This window comes from Mustela lutreola, chromosome 10, assembly GCF_030435805.1.
Source record: "Mustela lutreola isolate mMusLut2 chromosome 10, mMusLut2.pri, whole genome shotgun sequence".
In the NCBI taxonomy this organism is placed as follows: Eukaryota; Metazoa; Chordata; class Mammalia; order Carnivora; family Mustelidae; genus Mustela; species Mustela lutreola.
Window position 1 is genome coordinate 521,036 of NC_081299.1, and position 15,614 is coordinate 536,649.

The 15,614-nt window shown below is 63.8% G+C and overlaps 2 protein-coding genes across 2 annotated transcripts; both read left to right on the plus strand.

Annotated features, from left to right (window-relative positions):
• The first annotated feature begins 13 nt into the window (after nt 1–13).
• On the plus strand, nt 14–3,049 carry TMEM88B (transmembrane protein 88B). Its single transcript, XM_059134970.1, has 2 exons — nt 14–565; nt 1,805–3,049. The coding sequence occupies exons 1-2, from the start codon at nt 290–292 to the stop codon at nt 2,063–2,065; spliced, it is 537 nt and encodes a 178-aa protein (XP_058990953.1). The 5' UTR covers nt 14–289; the 3' UTR covers nt 2,066–3,049.
• Nucleotides 3,050–8,419: 5,370 nt separating this feature from the next.
• Nucleotides 8,420–13,697, plus strand: VWA1 (von Willebrand factor A domain containing 1). Its single transcript, XM_059134967.1, has 3 exons — nt 8,420–8,574; nt 9,696–10,253; nt 11,879–13,697. The coding sequence occupies exons 1-3, from the start codon at nt 8,502–8,504 to the stop codon at nt 12,589–12,591; spliced, it is 1,344 nt and encodes a 447-aa protein (XP_058990950.1). The 5' UTR covers nt 8,420–8,501; the 3' UTR covers nt 12,592–13,697.
• Nucleotides 13,698–15,614: the final 1,917 nt, after the last annotated feature.

Here is a 15,614-nt window from a genome sequence, read left to right on the forward strand (position 1 = left end):
AGCTGTGCAATCCCTGACCAGAACACACAGGAGCTGGCTGGGGACACTAGCCAGGGCTGGAGCTGCAGTTGCCTGGCAGAGAGAGTCCCAGCCTGGCAGCAGGGGAAACTGAGGCAGTGGTGTGGCCCTGGATACTGATGTTCAGAGCTGGGCCTACCTGGGCCAGGGCGCTGTCCTCCATCTGGGTCCACCATGGTTGCTGGGCTCTGGGTGGGAGTCTGACCTGGGGACCCAGGTCCTGCTGTCTGATTACTGCTGGGAACCCACCAGGCCTGCTGCCTGGGAAAGCATGAGTGAACAGGAGAAGGAGACGGAGGAGGATGAGGGAGGGGGCACTTCTGACACGGCACCCATGCTGCCAGGAAGACTTCCCGACTGCCAGGCCTCAGCCCTGATGTCCCCAGGATGGGTAGGCCTGGCTGTCCACGGCTTGGGGACCCTGTTGCTGCCTGGCCAGGCCCTGGCGGGGCTCCTGCTGCAGCTGCTGCTGCCTTCGACAGCGTTCCTGCTCGTGCTGCTGCCCTCGGCTGCCATCGTGTACCTGGGATTCCTGTGCCACTCGAGGGTGAGCTAGGCCCTCCATGGGCAGGGTGGAGGCTGGCTGGGGCCCTTGGGACTGGGGGTGGGGGTGGTCCTGCAGACCTGCAGGGCCCTGGGCTGTAGGTAAATCTCGCCCTTTCAGCATGGCCCCCTTGTCCCAGAGACACATGTGCCCCTCCCTGGAAAGCCCCTTTTTCTGCCAGGCACCCCCCCCCCCCCCCGCCCCACAGCCACAGAAAAAGGGCTTTTGTCTGTCACTGGAGCCGGACAGCTCCCTCCCCTTGGGAGGCCCCTAGCCTTGTACCAAGGGCCACCAGGGCCTGGACAGCTGGGCATGGTGGGAAGAGGAGGGGGGTTCCAGAAAGAGAAGATGAAGATATGGCCAAAGCTCTCCAGGGCATCGCCCCTACCCGTCCCCACAGCTACTAGGAGACCTTTCCTGCCCTGGGCTGGATTTCCCCGTGTGGAATGGGCTATGGCTCGGTCTAAGGAAGGGGCATGCATGTAGGTAGCCATGCCATGGGTCCTTCTTCCTTAGGCATGGGGGGGGGGGGGTGGCAGGGGGATGAAGACGGGGCCGCGGGAGAGACGGTGGCGCCTTCTGGGAAGAGACACCGGGAGGAGCTCGAGGTCCGATGCCCACGTGGGGGAGGGCCCCGGGAAAGCAGAGACGGGAGGAAAGCCGCGATGAGACAACCAGGGAACAAGTTTCTTTCTTTTTTTTTTTTTTTAAAGATTTTATTTATTTATTTGACAGAGAGAAATCACAAGTAGATAGAGAGGCAGGCAGAGAGAGAGAGAGAGAGAGAAGCAGGCTCCCTGCTGAGCAGAGAGCCCGATGCGGGACTCGATCCCAGGACCCTGAGATCATGACCTGAGCCGAAGGCAGCGGCTTAACCCACTGAGCCACCCAGGCGCCCAGGGAACAAGTTTCTGAGCCTCCCCTCAAGGGACTCCTAATCGGGGCATTTGCTGCTTGGGCCCCGGATCTCCCGTTCATGACTCAGAAATGCCTGGCCCCAGGCGGCCCCAGCCACCCCCCTCCGCCAGGCCTCAGACCCGCGCCCAGGCCCCAGCCCTCGGGTCCGCACTGACCGCCCCCGCCGCCTGGTCCGCCTTCTCCCGCCCCCGGTCCCTTACCAGGCCCCGCCCCCGGGCCGCATCCCCGCCCCGTCCGTCCTCCGGGCCCCGCCCCCAGGCCTCTGCGGGGCCACGGGCTGCCCTGCCGCTCCCCGCCCCGCCCGACCGCTCGCCTCGCCCGCAGGTTCACCCGGCTCCCCGCCCCGCGTGCCGCGCGCTCCTCTCGGACAGGGGCTCCGCGGCGCTCATCGTCCTCGGCTTCCTCTCGCTGCCTCCGCTGCTCGTGCTTGCCTCGGCCGCCCGCGCCCGCCTGGCCCGGCGCCTCCGCGCGCTGCTGCCGCCCGCAGCCTGGAGCCCTGGAGCCCGCCGCCGCGCTGGGTGCCGCGACCGTGGGCGAGGGGGACGCCACCCCGACGGCGACGAGCCGCTCTGCGCCTGGGTGTGAGCCCCGGAGGCCTCTCCAGGGCCGAGACTCCCGAGTCCGGGAAGGGCTCCCCGGCCTCCGCCCCGCCCCGTGAGAGAGCCCCCGGGCCTGCGGTCTTGGGGCGTGCGTCCCGGTGCCCGCCTGGAGACCCGCGGGGCTCCGTGCGCAGCGCGTGGGGCGGCCGCGAGGTGGCGCCAGACACGCCGGAGCCGAGGCCGGGCTTCCGACGGCCGCCCCGCCCCGCCCCGCGCCGCCCCGCGCCGCCCTGCCAGCCGCTGCGCCGTGGAAACGCCCGCGGCCCTGTGTCCAGGCGGGCCTCCCGCTCGCTCGCTGTTTCCGACCCCCGGACTCTCCTGCGCTCTGGCCAGTTTCTTCGTCTCCTTCCAAGTTTCCCTAGTTGCTGGGTGAAGTCTAATCTGCCAATTAGCCTGGTCACTTAATTTCGTTCTTTGATTAGCGTGTCTAGAGGTTAGACTTGTTTCTTGTTCAAATCTCGTCATTTGTGACGGTCTCTTCACGCTCGTTCAACTTTTAGGTTCCAGTTTTGCTTCCAGATTCCATGTGGGAGCAGTTCCCACATGGTTACTTTGTAACACCTGACGGCCACAATGTCTTACTCTCTCGGGGCGGGGGTCCGAATCCGTTATTTGTCGTTTCCGATGAGGCTCACTGATGGTGTATTGTTTCTTTGAGCGGTGGCTCCTTTCCCCTGTCCGCCGCACCCGTGAACATCCTGGGGACATGTCGCTCCCGGAAGGAGTCCCTCTGCGAGGCGGCCCTACCTGGGCCCTGCTCGGTCCTGTGCGGGCTTCGGTAATGGCAGGTGCGCGTCTCCATCCTTGGGTCGCGGGCCCCTCTGCTATGCCACCTGTTTCCTTTCATCTTCCCGCGTTTGTTTGTTTATTTATGTATTCTTAGTGCTTTTAATTTGGGGGGAGCCTTGAAGATATTTACTTACTTATAAGCTCAGCAGTATATTAAAAATATATTTCTCGAGGCACTTGACTGGCTCAAGTCAGCAGTGCGTGTGACTCTTTGTGCATGTGTCTTTAGAGCTTGTGACTCTTGGTCTCAGAGTTGTGAGTTCATGCCCCACGTTGGATGTACAGTTTTTTTTTTTTATAAAGGCAATTTTATTTATTTGTTTAAAGATTTCATTTATTTGAGAGAAAGAGAGAGCAAGAGAGCACAAGCCGGAGGGAGGAGCCCGCTTCCCGCTTGCAGAGAGCAGCCTGATGCCCCCCATCCCAGGACCTGAGCCAAAGGCAGATACTTAACCGACTGAGCCACCCAGGCGCCCCCAGATGACTTAAAAAAACAAACAAACAAACAAACAAACCAAAAATGTGTTTCTCGTAATTTGTCCAGAATCTAGGGGTAGCTGAAAGGCCTCTTCAGGGATCTAGCATCCTCTGCAGCCGGCAAGGCTGTATGTGTGAGCAACAGGGTGGGGACTTTAGATGTGCTTGAAGATCAGGGCTCAGGGTTCAGGCTCATTCTGTGGCCTCGAGCAGAGCGCGGTGTGTGGCAGCTCAGATCCCACAGGAGTTCTTGGGGTTTTCCAATTGTCTGCACCCAGTCAGACAGGATCCTGGCCCGCTGCCCAGCGCCCAAGACTAGCTTCCCCTGGTCTGAAGTCGCCTTCCTTCCCCTCCTGCCCGAGGCTGGGCAGGCTCTGGCCAGGCTTCGGAGATGAGGGCCCTCCTGAGGATCCTCCTGGCCCCAGTGTCATCAAAACAACAGCTGGGCCTGGTGGGGGGGAGGCCTTGGTGGGAAACTCAGCTGCCAGAGCCTCAAGGGTTCCTAAGGTGTGTCCCAACTTCCCAGGCCAGCCCCAGGGGCCCTGTGTGGTCTCCAGCTGACCCCAGGGATGTGTTGCCTCAGCCCCAGCTCTGCCCCCACCCACTCACAAAAGGAGCACCTGCGAGGGGGTGGGTGAGTGGGGAGTAACAGAAGAGGCCGAGTGGTCTGCTTTTAGAGGGTTGGTCGGGAAAGCCAAGGGCTGAGGCACTGGATTACTGCTGGGGCAGGCACAGATCTCTATTTTGGGCAACAAATGCTTTTTTCCCAGGTGCCTAGGCCCCTGACCTGTACGTGTACCTGGTCATGGGGGTCTCCACAGTCCGTGTGTGTGCGTGTGTGTGCGCGCGCTGCATGTTTGTGTAGATGTGCACGCATCCGTCTGTCTGCTTCCCGAACACCCCAGGCAGAGTCATCGTCCCAACCCCACGGATGGGGAGATGAGGCTCTGTCAGCTTCCCTGACCTGCCCCAGGTCATTTATTCATTCAGAGTGTTTCCTGCAGTGGGCGCTCAGGTGTCCCCCTCAGACCCTGGGGGCAGCTAGCTGAGCTCTGGGAGATGAGGCCAGTTCATTCCCTCTGAGGGCTGAGTGCCTCCCTCCTGCCCCCTGGGCCCCACCCTGACCTCTGTGGAGCCCCCCCAGCAAGGTGCTGGTGCTGGTCTGTCCCTCCCCAGTCTCTATTTACCAGTCCAAACTGGACTGGACTGTGCCTGGGGCTGGGACTGAGTTTGGTGATCAGCTCCCTGTGGCAGATGTTTCCAGCAGAGGGAACCAAAGCTGGGGTCCCGGGGCGCCTGGGTGGCTCAGTGAGTTAGGTCTCTGCCTTCGGTTCGGGTCATGATCTCAGGGTCCTGGGATGGAGCCCCGCATCGGGCTCTCTGCTCAGCAGGGAGCCTGCTTCCCCCCTCTCTCTGCCTGCCTCTCTGCCTACTGGTGCTCTCTCTCTGTGTCAAATTAAAAAAACAAAAAACAAAAAACAAAAAACCGGGGTCCCACCTCAGGAGGGGCGCACTAATTCAAGTCTCTACAGGCCAGAGACTCAGGAGTCTGGATGCCGGCCTTCCTCTCTGCCCCCTCCCACCCCCACCCCGGGCCTCCCTACTGTCCTGACACACCGGTCAGCTGCCTCCCTAGGGTCTCGGCACTTCCTGCAGCTCGTGCCCACCGGTCTGACATGGCCCCACCCTTGTCAGGAAAAAGAAGTAGACATGCATCCTGGCAGGCACACGCCTGCTTGTCCCCCATCCAGCTTGGCAGCCCTTGGAGCCCAGGTCTGCGTGTCCCCAGAGCAGAATATGGCATTGGCTGGCCCTTGCAGAGACCTGATGGGATGAAGGCAGGCAGGGTGGTAGCCGCCCCTCGCCCAGGCTGCCTGCTCTGCTGTTGCCAGCTCTGGGACCACAGAGGGCAGGCCTGGGCTCCTGGGCCATGAGAGGACAGACCTCCAGACCCTTAGATGCTGGCATGTTCCTGACCATAAACAGGCAGGTGGAGTCCAGAGGATGTGTGGGTGTGGCAGCTGGGCAGGGGGCCGAAGGGACCTCTGGGCCCTGCTGCTCCGGCCCCCCTCCCTTTGCCCCCCTTCCTGTTGTGGGGTGGGTTCTGAGGGCCTCTGGCTTGCCCCACACCTGCCTCAGGACCACAGCAGCCCCTGTTCCTCTTTCAGTGCCCCCAGTGTGTGCGTATGTGAGGTACAAACATGTAAAAAACAGGCACGGGGCACCCCACTGGGTAGGGTGGGGACACACACTGCTCTGCCCCTCGGGCCCAGAGTGCCCTCGGGCTGGGGTCAGAGGCCCCGGGAGCTGCCCTTTTTCCTAGGGTCAACATGACCACTTTGAGCTGGGGACAAAGGGCCCTTCTTCTCTGCAGAGGCCTGGACTGTGTGGAGGAGGAGTGTTCCCGTGGACCCTGTGGGGGCAGGGCCTTCAGAGAGCCACGTCCCCAGGGTTCCCAGAAGCCCTTCCACCTGCCTGTGGAGCAGCGGGTGGGGTTAGGGTGGGGTGGCCCGGCACCAAGAAGTGATGCTCTGGGGCTCTCAGCCGGGGAGGTGGGGGGGGGGGGAGAACGGGGGGGGGGGGGGCAAGGCCGGGGCTGGGCGAGCCTAGGGGAGGGAGAGGGGGGGAGGGCGGGACCTGCCCCCTCCTGGCTGCTCTGTCCTTCCCAAAACCCCTGGCCTCCCAGCCTGCCTTTCTTCCGAGAGGAGGTTTCCGGATAATTATATTTGTGCTTCCTCTGGCATCTGCCTCAAGCCCAGCCCTGACCCCAACTATGACACTCCTGGCTGACCCCCACGCTCCCTGGGAACCCTCCCTCTGCCCGAGTCTCCCGTGGGGAAGTGCAGGGTGCTGGAATGAGACTTGCCTTGATGCAGCAGGAAAGCCTCAGGGCCTAGCAGGGGCTGGGACTAGAGCTGGCCACACTGCGGGGGGGGGGGCGGTGGGGGGCCCTCCCAGGGGTCAGGTGAGAGCTCAGCTCCCTGCGAGCAGCAGGGATGACAGAGTAGAGGGAGGAAGAATGTACCAGGGCTGGTGGCCAGCTCAGCCAAGTCTGGGCAGAGGCCCTGGCAGACCAGTCCGAAGACGGGGCCTCTCATCCCTTCTCTGTCTCGTGGAGAGGCCGGAGGGAGGAGGGCAGCTGCTTCCTCGAGGGCCTGAGTCATGGCCAAGAAGACCCGCTCAGTTTTTCCAGAAGGGACGGAAACTTCCCTGCCGGCCCAGCAGCACAGGCTGAAGTGGGGCTGGGGCCTGCCTGCTACACCGGGAATTGGGGGCCAAGCTGGGGAGCTCCTGCCTTGCCCCAGGGCGGTCCGCCATGGCCCAGGATCCGCCCCTGGCCGGGGGCTGCCCAGTGAGACAGAGGATGAACCAAGAAGGGTTTGCTCACATTTACCTGGATGGTTCCACCCCAGGGTTCCCAGGGTCGGCTCTGGGTGAGAGCCCCAGCCTCCAGCTGCTTCTTCTTGGCCATGGCCTTGACTCACTGTCCCCAGCAGCAGCAGCGGTCCCGGTCAGTCTGTGTGCTTTGGGGCCAGAAGCCAGACAAGGCCCCCCTGGGAGGCACACCCTGGACTTCAAGGGCCAAAGCCTGTTGTGACACCCCCCCCCCCCCCAACGACAGGGCCCAGGCAGAAGCACCAGGCCATTTCTGGTCCCAGAGGAGGCCTGAGGTCTGTGGAGCTGAGCCAGCACCGCCGTGCCAAGACTCCCTTCGAGGGGGTGGGAGCGACGGGGACACAGTTCCCGCTTGTTCCGGCCCGGATCCTCCAGCCTGGCTGAGCCACTTCCTTTTTTAGGCAAAGCTGGAGCTCCGGCCCATCCCACACAGTGTCTCACCTGCCATAAAGGGAGGAAGGAACACCACTGAGTCCCATCCGTCCGTGCTGTGAGCACCCTCCTGGGGAGGGGGAAGGGGAGGGGACATCCTGGCAGAGACACCCCTGCCACCTCACACGGGGGACCTGTGCCTGCCCAGCTCCACAGAGTAGTGGCTGGGAGAAGCCAGTGGTCTCCATAGTGACAGACCTTGGGGCACCTGGGTGGCTCAGTGGGTTAAGCATCTGCCTTCCGCTCAGGTCATGATCCCAGGGTCCTGGGATTGAGCCCCACATTGGGCTCCCTGCTCAGCAAGAAGCCTGCTTCTCTCTCTCCCACTCCCCTGCTTGTGTTCCCTTTCTGGCTATCTCTCTCTGTGTCAAATAAATAAAATCCTTTAAAAAAAAGAAAAGAAGAAATAGTGAGAGACCTCATCTGGACCCTCAGCTCCTGCCCAAGGGGAGGCCATCTGCCCTAAGGCCTGAGCGGCTTCAGGATGCTGACTGCTGTCAGCCACCCCTGGTGTTAATGGGTCCCTCCAGAGGGCTTGGGGGCCTGCCCTTGGTCCTGGAGTCGGATCTTGGGTCAAGCCCTGGGCCCCTCATTGGGCAGGGTGTATGGGGACAACATACATGTAGTTCCAGCATGGTCACACTGGACAGGGCCTGAACCAGCCATTCCCAGCTCCTATGCCTCTTCCTCCAAGCAGCCAGGCAGAGGTGGGGGAAGCTCCCCTTCAGACCCCTGCACCCTCCCAATGCCCCCTTTCCTTTCTAAGTGTCCAGCCCACAACACCTATCCCTGTCTCAACCCTGTGGTAGAAGTGAGTCCAGGGCCCCAGCCTTGCTAGGGTGACCTCGTTCTCCGTGTCACCCCCACCCCATCGCACCCCCTGGGTTTCCCTTGGGCCTGATTTCAGAGACTCATAGCACTGGGGGTGGGGTCACGGGCGGTGGGCCTAGCGGTGGGAGTCCGGCCTGAGAGCTCCCTGCTCTGCTCCTGGCTGGGGGCAGGGGTCAGTGGGGACCCCGAAGCCTCCCAACCGGGAAAGAGAGCTGCAGTGTCTGTGTCTGTGCACGCCCACGCGCGTGTGCCGCGGTCGCACCTCCGTGAGCGCTGCGTGTCGCTACCCGCCCGGGTCTCTCCGCGCGCACGGCTCCCGCCTCCCGGAGCCTGTGCGCCTCCGCACGCGGGGTGAGTGTGCACCGGGGGCGGGGCCTCGGGGACGGGGCCTCCCGGGGGCGGGGTCGGGGCCGGCCTGCGCGGCGGCGCGCCCTGCAGTCCCCGAGCGAGCGAGCGAGCGGCGAGAGGAGGCTGAGCGCGCCCCTTCCCGCCGCGCGATGCTGCCCTGGACGGCGTTCAGCCTGGCCCTGAGCCTGCGGCTGGCGCTGGCGCGGAGCGGCGCCGAACGTGGTGAGTGAGGCCGGAGGCGGGCTGGGCTCCAGCTCGGGCGGCGCCCCTAACCCCCGCTGCCTGCGCGGGGCAGTCTCTTCCCCTTCCGCGGCCGCGGGGTAGGGACGGCCGCCGGGCACCCCACCCACCTGCGGTGGGCGGACCCAGGTGCCCCCTACCCCCCGCCCCCGCTGCCTGGCGGGCGCCAGATGTTGTGGGGGGCGGGTCTGGAAAGGGAGGGAGAGGCGTCTGTCGCGGAGGGGGTCCCTGCCTCAGTTTCCTTCTCCTTGGGATGACCCTTAGTAGAGGGCTGGGGTGGTAAGAGGGCTCGGGTCGCCCCACCGGATTGGGGGAAACAGAGGGAAACAGAGGCCGCAAGGCACAGATCAGAACCGAGACACCGCAGCTCCTGTCTGCCCTCGGCGCAGTGGTGGAAGGGGTCCTGTTGCCCCCTGGGGTGCCGGGAGCAAGGGGAAGGGTTTGGAGGGGCTGGTGGGCCCTCAGGCTACTGCAACAGGTAATCTGCTTCCTGGGTCCAGAGGAGGGGTGACATCATCTGCAAGTGGGGTCATGACTCCAGCCTGGCCATATGGGCTGTGACCATGCTCTGTGCCCCTCATCTGTCTACCTCAGCCCTCAGTCTGCCCAGCCACTTTGTGCCTCCCATTCCCAACAATGAGTCGCTTTACCTGGAGGCTGGGCTGTGGGCCTGAAGCCAAGCCTGAGGAGACCACCCCCGTGACCCAGGCCTGTCCACCCACACTCCTGGGGGCTGGGCCAGGACCCTTGGCTCCAGCCTGCAGAGAGTGGGCTGAGCAAAGGGAGGTTGGAGGGGCTTAGAAGGGGTGGCTCTCCGTGACAGATGAAACCTGAGCCCAGAGAGCACCCCAGGCATATGACCAGGGTGCAGAGCTTGAACCCACTGAGACTGTGGGCCACTTGTTGGCTCAGGACCCCTCTTCCCCTTTCCCCAGGGGTGCCAGCTTCAGGACCTTTGGGGGTGGGGCTGAGCAGACTTTCAGGGCCTACTTGGGTAAGGACAAGCTCCAGCTTAGGGGAAGCTCAGACCCTGGGGGTTCTGCCTTGGGTGTGGGGCTGTCTGGGGGCCACCACCTGGGGCTGAACCCTCCCCTCTCCCCCAGGCCCCCGAGCATCGGCCCCCCAGGGGGACCTGCTGTTTCTGTTGGACAGCTCGGCCAGCGTGTCTCATTATGAGTTTTCCCGAGTTCGGGAGTTTGTGGGGCAGCTGGTGGGCCTGCTGCCCCTGGGCCCCGGGGCTCTGCGTGCCAGCCTGGTGCATGTGGGCAGCCGCCCGTACACCGAGTTCCCCTTCGGCCAGCACAGCTCAGGTGAGGCTGTCCAGGATGCCATACGTACTGCAGCCCAGCGCATGGGCGACACCAACACTGGCCTGGCGCTGGCGTACGCCAAGGAGCAGCTCTTTGCGGAGGTGGCGGGGGCCCGGCCAGGGGTGCCCAAGGTGCTGGTGTGGGTGACAGACGGCGGCTCCAGCGACCCCGTGGGACCCCCCATGCAGGAGCTGAAGGACCTGGGTGTCACTGTCTTCATCGTCAGCACTGGCCGCGGCAACCTCCTGGAGCTGTCAGCTGCTGCCTCGGCACCCCCCGAGAAGTACCTACACTTTGTGGATGTGGATGACCTACACATCATTGCCCAGGAACTGAGGACATCCATTCTGGGTAGGTAGCCAAGGAGCCCCGGGAGAGGTGCAGGAAGAGGGACTTGAGGGCCTGGAGCAGGGGCCAGGGGCCTGGCCAACGGCACTTTGTGGGGCCTGGTCAGCAGGGAGGTAACTCACAAGGCTTCTCTCTGCATCTTCCAGGGACACGGTCAGGCTGTGCGCCCTGTAGGCCCCACTGCCTGGGGCTCTAGCGGGCAGAGGGTCAGGCCTGAGTAAACACGTGCAGGGGGCTTTCCCTGCTGATACTGATGGGCCCACCCCAGGGTGGAGGGCCTGGAGGGGCCGGGTGACCAAGGGGCTGCATGTGGTGGGATGTGGTTAAATGGAGAGGAAGAGGGAGGCCCAAGCCTGAGGACTGTGCCGATGGACAACGCAGGCTCCTGTACATGCCTGCGGGTGAGAGAGCCGGGTCGGGATGGCCTGGGGTTGCACAGAGCACAGGCCCTGCCACCCTAGGGGGAGGACAGTTGCGAGTGACTCGGCGCCAGTGGTGGTTTGGGGACTTGCTAAGGAGGAGGCTGGACCAGGGAGGGCCCCCTGCGGGCTAGCAGCTCCTCACCAACTTCCTTACAGACCAGCTCCGCACCCCCCCACCCAGCCAAACCTCACGGTGGGAGGGCTGGAGATGAAGGGCCTGATTACTGGCTCAGCTGGCTCTATCCACTGAAAAATGCCACTAACCCCAGGATTCTTCCTGAGCCTCCGCCTGTGGGTTAATCATCCACCAAAAACTGAAAGGAGTTGGACTGTGGATTGCAGGAGGCAGAGGGTCCTTTCAGAGATTTCTCCCAGGGATACCTGGGCTCTGGTGGCCCCCGAGTCAGCCACTGTGACTGAGTCTGGAGGGGACAGCAGGAAGAAAACAAGCAGCTGGACAGAAGAACCCAAGGCTGCAGGGCAGTGAGGCAGTGTGGCAGGGGCTCTAGGGATGGGGTGGGGTCTGAATCTGGGGGATGGGCAGGAGAATGAGTGCCAGGCTGACAGCTGGAGCACCTGACATTAAATGAGGAAGCATGAGGATCCCAATGGGCGTAACTGCCCAGACATTTATCAACCTTACCTGCCTGCATGGTCACTCAGATGGCCATGTGGTGTCACAGGCTCAGGAGTAATGCACATTTGGGGGTCCCACTCTGGAGCCCCCCCTCCTAGAAATCTGAGGCAGGTGGTATTCTGACTGCTCGCCCAGCTTCTCTTAGAGTTGTCACGTCACGCCCCCTTGGGGTGTCCCCCCACCCGTGGCCCCCCATCTTCTGGCTGCCCCAGTGGTGCCCCTTTGCATGGGCTGTTCAGAGCTGACCCCACACTCTGTGCTGGCCACTGGGGCCCAGGAAGGGTGCTGGCCCTCTGTTCTAAAACACCACCTTTGAGGGGCCCTGTTTAGGCCACTGGAGTGGTGGGAAGTGGCCACGACGGCTCCTCACCTGTTGGAGTTTGTCGCTGAGCGCCTGATGGAGTCCCAGATTCCGTAGCCCAGCCCTGTCACTGGGTCATGTATCATTCACGGCTGCGGTGGCGGAGCCTGGGCTGTCCCCCCACATCTCCCTGTCCCGTCCGCCCTGAGTCAGCAGTCAGGGACCCAGGCCGGGCGACAGGAGACCTGACGCCCTGCACCACCCGCAGACGCGATGCGGCCGCAGCAGCTCCGCGCCTCTGAGGTCACGTCCAGCGGCTTCCGCCTGGCCTGGCCACCCCTGCTGACCGCAGACTCCGGCTACTACATGTTGGAGCTGGCGCCCAGCACTGACCCGGGGACCGTGCGTCGCCAACAGCTGCCGGGGAACGCCACCAGCTGGGCCTGGACCAACCTCGACCCCGACACCGACTACGAGGTGGCGCTGGTGCCCGAGTCCAACGTGCACCTCGTGAGGCCGCAGCACCTGCGGGTGCACACGCTGCCGGGTGAGCTCGGCGCGGAGGGCGGGGCCGAGGGCGCGGGGCGGGGCCAGGACGAGACCTCGCCCCCTCCGCCCACGCGCCCGCCCCCGCCACCCCCAGAGGAGGCGGGGCCGGAGCGCATCGTGGTCTCGCACGCCCGGCCGCGCAGCCTGCGCGTGAGCTGGGCCCCGGCGCTGGGCCCGGCCGCGGTGCTCGGCTACCACGTGCAGTACGGGCCGCTGCCGGGCGGCGCGGCGCAGCGCGTGGAGGTGCCCGCGGGCCGCAACGGCACGACGCTGCAGGGGCTGGCGCCCGGCACCGCCTACCTGGTGACCGTGACGGCCGCCTTCCGCTCCGGCCGCGAGAGGGCGCTGTCCGCCAAGGCCTGCACGCCCGACGGCCCGCGCAGCCGCGCCCCGCGCCCCCAGCCGCCGGGGGCCGCGGGCCGGGCGCCGTAAGCCGGAGCCGGCCGCCCCGCCCGCCCGAGGGCCCCCTTCTCCCCAACCCGGCGGGGCAGCGCGCGCCGCCGGAACCTGGGTCTTGCCCCGCGGCGACTGCGCCCGAATCCCCGTCCCCCGTCCCAAGTCTCCTGCGGCGGCGGAGGGCCGCCGGCTCGGGCGTCTGCCTTCCAGGACGGGGCCGGGGCTCGCCTGGCTCCCCAGCCTGACCCTCCGCTGCCGCTGTGGCAGCAGCTCTTGCCATCGCGACCCCCTGCCCTGCCCGGGCCCAGAGCTGGGCGCGCGGTGCTGTCCTTTGGGCAGGAGTTAGCGGGAAGGTGGGCAGGGAGCCTGGGGCGGGCTGAGAACATCAGATACAGGACTGGCCTTGAGCCCAGGACAGGAGGCAGCCGAGCGGAGCGGCCGGACCTGTCGCTTGTGAAGGACCAGTCCCTCTGGGGGAAGGGCTGGCATTGGTTTGAGCGGGCTTGGTCCGGTCGGCCGCTCTGAGTCCCTGCGGCCACTCGGGTCCTAGGTGTTGGTAGAAGGTGGTTGGGGCAGGGCAGGAGCTGGCTCTGGCTGGTTTCCAAAGGCTTTCCGGTGGGGACAGGATCTGGAGAAGGGCAGGGAGTTGTGCCAGCAGGTTGATGGCGCGGTCAGCAGCTGGGTGAGCAGAAAGCTGGGCACTACTAAGGCGTTCAGTTGGCCTGTGGGTAGTGCCTGCTGGGGACAGTGGCCCTGCCTTCCTACCCAGGACCCCGCTGGGTGTCCCTGCAGCCACAGAGATGCAGACCACACGTTCCCAAAGGAACAGGACCCTGCAAGCCCCAAGGCAAGCGCATGCACAGGGTGGTGTGTCTGGGTGGGGAGCTTCCATGCCTGGGCGGGGACAAACAAGGGCCCCTGGGGGGGGGGGTCGCCCCAGCGATTCTCTCTACAGCCTCTTCTGACCCCACCTGCTGTCACTGCTACTCTACTGGGGCCACCAGACACGTCCTAAGGGCAGTACCCACTGTCCCCCATCCCCACCAAGGCGTGTACTCCTGTCTTGTCCAGCTCCGTGCTCACACTGCCTCTTCCCCACTAACATCCCAGACTCTGAAGTACATAAACTAGTTGTAAACTGAGCTCTGCGGTCTCCTTGGAGTGCTTTACGCCGTCGGAACACTCCAGCCCTCTAAGAGCTCCAGACCCAAGGCCCTTGTTTGGGGGCTGGTGCTGGGGAAGAGGAGGGAGCAGAGCCCCCCCTGTTGCGGAGAGTGGGAGTACCCTGACATCCGCATCTCCTCAGAGGGCCGTGGGCATTTCTACAGGCCCACCCCGCGGTTTGGAGCACAGTGGCCGAAGGCAGGAGCCGGACCGGGCTGTGCCCCGCGGTCCCCACCGCAGCCTTCGGACCGAGGGTGGGGTTGTGGCGCCCTCTGCTGGCAAGACCACTCCCTCAGCGGCAGTGTGACGGGTATCCCCAAACCGCGCAGCGTTGAGAGGTGGTCTCGGAGTCCTTGGCGGTGTTCTCAGTTTGCCCACTTGGGCTTGGTGGGCATGGGTTTGGAGGCAACCTTCAGTCGGGCTGGCCTGCCACCATTTCTCGAGGACCAGGCTCCCAAGAATCACATGGCTCCCTAAGCACCCAGGGCCTGCAGCACACACTGCTCTGTGTACTGAGTGTTTGTGGGGGCCAGCAGCGCACGAGCCCACGGTGTGCCTATGTAACAGTGGCTTGGGGGACAAAGGGCTCCTGCCCCTCCTGTGTGGCTGGGGCCAGGGCCGGCAGGGCAGGCAGGGGTATAGGTGGTGGGTCCAGGGTACCCCGGTAGTGGCAGGCTAGGCCAGACTTGGTCAGAGGGTAGGGAAGCACTGCTGACAGGGTGTTGGGTTTCTCCTACATGTCCCCACAACCCCTGGCGGGTTCAGGCCCAGGGAAGCCAAGTGGCACCTTGTGGTCCGAGTGCCACTGCAGGCACCTGCTTATACCCTGACCAGTGTTTAGCAGGCTGCACAGTCAGCTGACCCCTCCCAAGGCTGGTGGATGTGAACAACAGGGTCCTAGGCAGCATCAGCCAGAGAGGGAACCCTTCCCCAGACCTGATCAGAACACCCCACATGCAGGCCAGGGTGCCCAGCCCTGATGCTCTGGGTACCTGTAGGTCCAAGCCCACTGGGCCCCTGGAAAGGTTCCCCTTCCACACCGAGCCTCCTGGTCCAGCCTGCAGAGTGGGGTGCAGGCGACAAGAGAAACAAGAATACTGGCACTTGCTTTCCTAATGGCCGTCATGCCCTTAGAGAGAGATGGGTTCCTCCCCCAAACACGCCTGCAACCCCAAGCAAGGGCAGAGTGGCTGAAGACACACGGCCCTGCTCCCCAGGAGACGCTCCAGCTTCTGCTCATCACCACCACACGCTGAGGGCAGGGAAAGGAGCCCCCACTTCCATGCCCACGAAGGTGTCTTCTGGGAGCCCCTACCTTGGAAGTGCCGCCCTTTGCCCCGTTCCGGGCAACTTTTAATTTTCTTTTAAAGATTTTTATTTATTTGTTTGACAGAGATCACAAGTAGGCAGAGAGGGGGAAGCAGGCTCCCCACTGAGCAGAAAGCCCAATGCGGGGCTTGATCCCAGGACCCCCAGACCATGACCTGAGCCAAAAGCAGAGGCTCAACCCACTGAGCCACCCTGGTGCCCCTAATTTTTTTTTTTTAAATATGATTTCTTTCTTTATTTGAGAGAGAGAGAGAGCGCGCGTGCAGGCGCGCACATGCACAGGGTGTGGAGAGGCAGAGGGGGAATCTCTAGCAGATTCCATGCTAAGCACAGAGCCAGATGGGGGGCTCCATCCCATGACCCTGCGGTCACGACCTGAGCCAAAATCCAGACTCAGACCCTCAAATGACTGAGCCACCCAGGCAACTCTTAAAGGTTGGTAAGTCTGGACCACGTCTGGGAACAACCTCCAGGAAACGGTTTTGTCCTGGTCTCCCCCCCACATCCCTGCAGGCTTCTCCATCTACTAGGTCCAGGCCAAGGCTGCCACCTGCAGGGACTGTCAT

Excerpts from the sequence above, each read along its gene's own strand:
- VWA1 (XM_059134967.1), top strand. The coding sequence starts at position 8,502 with ATGCTGCCCTGGACGGCGTTCAGCCTGGCCCTGAGCCTGCGGCTGGCG. Across the intron at positions 8,575-9,695 it reads GCGGAGCGGCGCCGAACGTG|GCCCCCGAGCATCGGCCCCC; the intron begins GTGAGTGAGGCC and ends CCTCTCCCCCAG. Across the intron at positions 10,254-11,878 it reads ACTGAGGACATCCATTCTGG|ACGCGATGCGGCCGCAGCAG; the intron begins GTAGGTAGCCAA and ends CACCACCCGCAG.
- TMEM88B (XM_059134970.1), top strand. The coding sequence starts at position 290 with ATGAGTGAACAGGAGAAGGAGACGGAGGAGGATGAGGGAGGGGGCACT. Across the intron at positions 566-1,804 it reads GATTCCTGTGCCACTCGAGG|GTTCACCCGGCTCCCCGCCC; the intron begins GTGAGCTAGGCC and ends CCTCGCCCGCAG.